At 49.1% G+C, this 6,973-nt stretch overlaps 1 protein-coding gene across 4 annotated transcripts in view; it reads left to right on the top strand.

Moving 5' to 3' along the window:
• The window catches only part of LOC122363838 (ankyrin-3-like), a 33,811-nt gene that overhangs the window by 11,076 nt on the left and 15,762 nt on the right, over positions 1–6,973 (top strand). For 2 of the 4 annotated variants that reach the window (XM_043333568.1, XM_043333567.1), the window contains exon 2: positions 1,448–1,530. Coding sequence is in view for 1 of the 4 variants with exons in the window: in XM_043333565.1 (XP_043189500.1) it covers positions 5,959–5,986 (28 nt within the window). In the remaining 3 variants the exon portion in view is untranslated. Of the gene's footprint in view, positions 1–122; positions 253–1,447; positions 1,531–5,691; positions 5,987–6,973 lie in introns of those variants that run through there. The other 2 variants (XM_043333566.1, XM_043333565.1) reach the window with 2 other exon arrangements.

Below are 6,973 nucleotides of genomic sequence, written 5' to 3'. Positions count from 1 at the left end.
GTGTTACCAGGGCAACGCGTTGTGGAAATAGCTGTTTATTGAGAAATTTGCCTGTTGCTATGCAACTGCCGTTTGATTACAAATTCCTAGAATAGAGCCTGCTGCTTGTCTATGAATCATCTGCGCCTTTTTTGTATAAACTTGAGTGATTTTGTCGTCGTGGGAGGGGAGGTGTGGAGAATTTCAATTTGTCGCGAAAGCTTGCTGAATTTACATACCAATACATGAATACAACAAGTTGGGATGAGAATGGTACGTTTTCTATGTTATTGACCATAGAGATAAGTTGTTCTTTTTAGCACAGTAGTCATACCTCGAGCCTTCGTTTGCCTTCAGGCTTCAGCCATTATTTCAACGCGGTTTCCATCCTAAAATGATGTGTTTTTCTTTGATTTTTTTTGTTTGTTTGTGAGTCCAGCAGTTGTTATTTTTATGTTGGTTTAAATCTTATACGGCCTTGGTTTAAATTCTTATACGGCCTTGGTTTAAATTAAGTGGTGTAGCCCAGAGTTTGATCCACATTGCCTTAGCTTACCTGATTGGAATTTAAAGGCCGCTTGGCCTGTTGTGCTGTAGGAAACCATTGTCATCGAGCTCATGACCGGGACATTTGGATCATTGATCCATGCATACTATAATTTTTGCTGAAAGCTCAGCTGAGCTAGATTTTCCTCCTGGTTTTATTGACATACAAGTCGTCAAGGAACAGTTGCGGATTATCAGCAACCTAAATCAGAGCAATGGCTCAGATGCTTCAAGGTTTGCTGAGATCATAGATCCATCACTTGAATCCATGGAAATATCTGGCAACAAATAGCATACCAGATACCAACATTTATACATTTGTTTCATGTTTAAGATCAGAGACGAGTTAAATCCATCCCAAACAAAACAAAAACTGATGGTGTGGAAAATAATATCAGCCAGTCCAAGAGCCAATATTTTTCCATCAGCCATCATTTTGTGTGGTTTGTGATCTGTGACAGGTGCCAGGTGCCAGGTCATTTAAGGAATAAAAATAACCAAAGCCATTGGTTTTTCTTGGCTTATGAAGAAACTGGCCTCTCATAGTGGACTGGGGAGGACTGCAAAGTGCCTCATGAGTATCAACTATCAGATATTGAGTGCTGAGTAACAACTAACAATCAGGGCAATGGGCTCCAAAGTCTCACCACCTGTAGCCTGATAATTATAATATGCAAAATATTAATGGGACAGACGATGAATTTCAGCATTTAAATGTAAAAGCTTCTTTTGGCTTTTCTAATAGGTGCCCGTTTGATAATATAGCACCACCAAGACTCACAATTATGTATGATAAAAGTCCTTTTATGCTCAGTTTGAGCCAATTAACCGTGAAATCGGAGTGTTTTCCATCATTTTATACTACCTATCAATTGATTGACTTTTTATTGGCTGTATTGTTTGACTTTTTCTAATATTGCAGTGATTTGGATTTTTTGCACTTGAAGACATCTGGCAAAGAGTGACTGGCACATTGAAAACTCTAACATATTAAGCCTTCTTCAGGTAAGTCAGCTGACAGATAATTAGCTTGAACATGCTGCTCCCCTTTACATTCAGTACCAGGCAGTAGCACTTGTTTCTTCTTCTAGACTAGGCTTATGGATGCATTTAAACACTTCTCAGTTCTCATATCACCTCTGAAGCTGAAGGAGTGCATCTTCAATGTCTATGCAATATGCATTTCATATTATTTTGATGTAGTAAATGTTTCTTTAACCATTTTTATTCATGTGACGACAGACCGTTAGAGTAACCAGTTGAAGTGTTATATTGCAGTCCAGAGCATATTTGTGTTAAATCACAACTCCTGGCGATCACGTCCGTGGTCCGATGGCACCTTTGTCGATAATAGCCCGTCCCCGGTCCCAGCTCCCTGGCTCATACATTTACAGCGGCAGAGCCCAGTTCAGCCGCATACGACGCTCACTGTGGGACTGACGGAGCTGTAGATAATGTGCACTCTGATATGCTGGACTTTGAGAGCGATAACGGTAGATGCATGATCGTGCGTGCGTACACATCACGTGTTGCAAGTTGGCATATATCCATCTAGCAGTTGCAAAAAAAAAAAAAAAAAATGTTCCGTCCCATCTTGCTATGGATGCGTGTGTGATGGTTATTATTTTTGATGTCACTTATTCAGAGTCAGTCTTCTTGGATAATCACTTTCTTATGAAATATGCATTATTTTAGCGGTACAAACTATCTATGCACATAAGCATGTGTATGCACGTGCTACCTAGTGTATTATAGGTGCAGGATCAGGCTAAAGCTAGCGCGACATCTGCCCATCAGTGGTTGCTTGGCTTGGATTGGACGCTGCTCTGGAGCGAGTTGGCAGCGGCATAGCGGGTTGACTGCTCTGGAGCCCGTTGACTGCAGTTTAGCGGGTAGTGAGGCCTTCCCCACCGTCCCCCTCCTTGCCTGTGCCGCCAGCAGCCTGTCGATTCTGCGCAGCCATTGCTCGCCCTATCAGTCGGATCGGGAAGTGCGACTAAGGTACGGCCCCATGTAGCACCCGGGCCGGCCGGCGCGCCACCCGCTATCGTTTAGGCAGTGCTCATCCGGGACTCGGGGTCAGACCCGCAGTACAAGTGTGCTCGAAATCGGGACACGCTGCGCGGCAAGTGGAATGTGGCTGACAGAGCATTGTTAGCCGTATTTGCGTTTTGGAGGCGAATCGAGTTGCAGAGGAAATGACATCTGCTTGGTCCAGTGAGCACTGCTGCCGGCTGTGTCCTAGGCGTTTCCAGGCCGGATGGATCGTTCGTTCATATTAAGTTTGTTTTGATTAAGATTGTTTTGATTGGTGAATTGCAAGGTCAATCCTCATTCATTTCTAAGAGGCATATCCATTGTCCAGATTTGTCCATGCCGCCCAAGCGGAATATTTCGAGGCGACGGCTCGCGGCAGAATACGTTACTCACGGTACTCGTAGATGTGGGTGTCCAATATGTCCATACAAAGCTGAAACCCAGGAGCAATCACGACTGGCCATGATGACGAGATCGTACTATTGTACGGCCTGTAAGCAGCCACAGTCACTGGCTGTTCAACAAACCATGTTTGAACGGAACGGAACAGAACTGGCCATGCTGCGAGTGCAAGGGGCTCCGTCACCGGCATAGTTATATTTACCACCGGCATTGCTCAATGAATTGATGGACTTTGAAACACCTTATTGAAATTCAAACCAACTTTATCTTTGTTGTCTTTGTACGAGCCTCCAGCGTACTCGAGTTCTGTTTCAAATGTCCTGAAAACGTCATGTGGCGTTTATGCGTGGAATCAATGTCGCAATATCGCCACAGATGTGTGTCTTTACACAGCATGCACGGATGGCGTGGCTCCGAAGAGCTGTGTCAATAACGATACGCCTATATTGGGGGCCAGGGCTATAACTATGTATATGGTCATCCAATTCCTGGTATAACCGCCATTATCTGTCCTGGCTTTGTTTCACTGATAGTGCTGCTCCCGTTTTGCGTTCTTTTTATATTTCAGTTAGACCGGCATTGCTGGGACACTGTCGCTACACCTGACATTTTCAATGCGAGTTTCCCACAATGTGTTGTTCACAGCCTCCCATAGTTGTTTCCTCCTACACTCGGGGTCGAACCGTCGACATCGTCCCTGGGTCATCATCCCACATACAAACGAATATATGAGAGCAACAGCGGGCTTGCATACACGACCGTAACCACGATGCCAGGGCCAGCCACACCCCAGCACGTGGTGATGAGTTATCGCGCCATCATTCGCTGCCCAAGGTGCGCACTGCGCAGTGCAATTAATCACCCTCGGCAGCGGCACCCTGGGGCCGCCCGCGGCCTCCCGAAGCCCCTGTCCTGCTCAGGTGAGAGGCACCGGGCGCTGCAAGAGGGTCAGTCGCTCCGTCCGTGGGCCAGGCTTGACCGCTGTGTAACATTCATAGGTTCATTGGAATCACCTGTGCCATGGTGTTATGTAAGGTTATGGAGGGCTCGTTGACAGTTCATGACCTCCTCTCAAGCGATGCCCTTATTCGTTGGTGTAAAGTCGTTGTCCCTGAATGTGCACTGTGCGGGTCATGAACTGGGGCTATGTGAGGGTGTAGGGGCACGGGTGACCCCTCTACATTAACCACATTTATAACGACTGTGAAACATATAAATAGAGCTAGAACACTGACGCAGCATTGTTCTAGCTCTCCTCACTGACGAGTGGAGAGCTACATCCGGTGATAGCATCCTTTCAGGGACCTCACTGGTTGGCTTGGCGAGCTCTGCGACTCATGCAGATCCGCTTTGTGACGTGGCTCGGGTGGTGTCCCTTCCCAGGTCGGCAGGACTGGGTTGGGGGAGAGCATTACGTGGTACTGGTTCGGGCATTGTTAATGGCTGTACGTACGTTTGTATGTATCGGCGACTACTGGCTTTTCCTGGTGTGGTCGATCGGTTGCGGTCAGAGACTCAGTTTATGTAGGAGAATGGCTGCTCTATAAAAGCTGCGCAGTGCGCATTTTTGTGGCGTTTTGTGGTTAGTTACCGGGGCAGTGAAATTTCCGTTCTGGTGATGGGAGGCCTCAATTTACAACCACCGCTTGGACGTCATCGAACGCCGACCAAGCCTCAATCAGCGCGTCGAATACCACTTGAATTTTATCGCTTCTTGCAACTGAGGTCTATGTGAAAGCTCGCCTGTTTTCGGGCCTCTTCATCCAGCGACGGTCGTTGCTCGCAGCCCCGGTCTGTTCGGGCCGACGTCAGGGATCCTGCTGAGTGACGCAATGACGCCCCTGCTGTCCCTCATGGCGTCATCGCGCCCCGTATCTGATGATGACCGAGGCCCGCTGGTCACCGGTCGAGGGCCTCCGGTCGGAATTCGCAGCTCTGCCAACTAGGGCTGCGGAGTCGGAGTCGGCGTCGGCCGGAGTCGACAGTTCTGACCGGAGTCGGAGTCGATTTTGGAAACCGGAGCCAGAGTCGGAGCCACCGAAAATCCATCGACTCCACAGACTTGACAGGGCTGCGTAGTCGGAGTCGGAGTTGGAGTCGTAACTCGTAGTCGACAGTTCTGTCCGGAGTCAAAGTCTGATTCGGAGTTGGTTTTTAAAAGTCGGAGTGGGAGTCGGAGTCGGAGTCACCGAAAATTCATCGACAGTCCGCAGCCCTGCTGGTTGCTGCCAAAACCAGGCCCCAGGCCCCGCCAGGAAGCTCCATCAGAGCCTCAGCCTAATGGCAGCTGCCGCCGGCTGGCTGCTCATGTTTGGGTTTGAGAGACTGTTTACGGCTCCGGCTTCGGACGCCGCCGCGTGTCCTGACCCAGAGTATATAGATCTCCTGACCCGTGCAATGGGAACGGAGAGCTGCTGGTGCCTGGGCTGATCTCGCCACCAAAGGTCATATGCTGGTCTCCTGTCCTGTCCATCGTGAACATTCGCACAGTAACATAGTAGGCGGCGCCTTGTTTGCCTGATTGTGCAAACTGGGTGCTACAGCTACCGTACACTCGGCATCGACATTGTGTTTTAACTACCAACATGTCTCAGAAGAATATCTCACAACAATAGAACAACAGAACAAGACAACACGGCCCTAAACCCTTCACTCTACCGGGCATCTTCCGGGCGCGAATGCGGCCGCTCTGGACTCGACGGCCCCAGGGCGCCGATATGCGGCGGCGCCTCCTCGACGGAGGCCGCTTGACAGGGAAGTCCCGACTGGCCAACTCGGCAGCAGCTGCGGCGCGGCGCGGCGCGGGCGCCCTCAGTCACGAGCTACGTCGGCTGGTGGGTGGTGCGGGAAGCCGACGTGTGGCCGAGAATTGTGCCGTGGAGCTGCGCTGTGCTGTGAAGGTGGAGCTGGGTGTTTTGTCGTCTGAGAGACGCTGTTGAATTGAAGAAGTGTGCCAGCCGCTCAGCCAGTGTACTGAGAGCCGAGGGGTCTTGAATGGTGAAATTGCATATGATTGGAGCTGGTGAGTTGAGCTGGGCGGAATCGTCGGCCTGTGGGTGGTAACGGGTGAGTGTGATGGTAATGGGAAGTTGAAGAGTCTCATACGAGAGCTAATGTGAGAAGGGAGGGGGAAGATAGAGAAGAAAAAGCGGCCCGACAGGACAAGCTATCCTGGAAACAAAGACATGAGCTTTCCTGAAACATTATGACATGATATTGAGTGGATTTTTCGCTCGTGGGTGACCCGAATATCAAAATGGTGTTAGCATTGCTTACGATTTAGTTGGTCTGACTGACTGCGATAACCATGTAGCTCAAATGCATGCCCCCATAATGCCTACATCTACGGAGCTCACACCGCTCTTCGTTGAGAGATGTGCTGTTACATAATAGGTACTGTTACCTACCCATGGGCCATGGCGCTAGATCGTGCAACTCTATCGCTTCAATAAGCTCTTCTATAATTGTTAGTGTGTGTCGAGCTCATTTTGATGCTACCAGTACCATTGATTTACCAGTCTTGTTTTGAAGGCTAGATTGACAGGGCGGCCTGGGCTGTTACTGGACCGAGCTCCCGTTGTCTAGAGGGTAGGAAGGTCGCCTTTCACCGCGCACTCCGCCGTGTCTCAGAGGCGTGAGAACGCCTGCTGCTAAAAAATCAAACTGTTAACCTGTGGGGCACCTAGCGACTGGTGATTGCAACCCTTCACTTCCATCACCTTGTTATGGCACAGCTCTGACCAGCACTTCCTACATGAAAAGCCAAAGGGCAATGTTTTACCTCTAGGCGTTGTGGAGCTAGACGTAACATGCGTCAAACAACCGTGTTGACTGACCGTTTCAAGGTCTCATTAGAAGCTACCGGTTGGACGTGCTTATTCTTAACATTTAGAGGACGAGCTGACTCGAACGGAGACTCAGACCAGAAGCATGACACCCTCCTTCCATGAAGCAGTTGATACAGATTCTCGTGTAATATGTATTCTGTCTATGTTATGTCCTCAGTCTG

The sequence above is a fragment of the Amphibalanus amphitrite genome, unplaced genomic scaffold, assembly GCF_019059575.1.
Source record: "Amphibalanus amphitrite isolate SeventyFive unplaced genomic scaffold, NRLGWU_Aamphi_draft 000641F_arrow, whole genome shotgun sequence".
NCBI lineage: Eukaryota > Metazoa > Arthropoda > Thecostraca > Balanomorpha > Balanidae > Amphibalanus > Amphibalanus amphitrite.
This window is presented reverse-complemented; position numbering and strand designations above follow the sequence as displayed.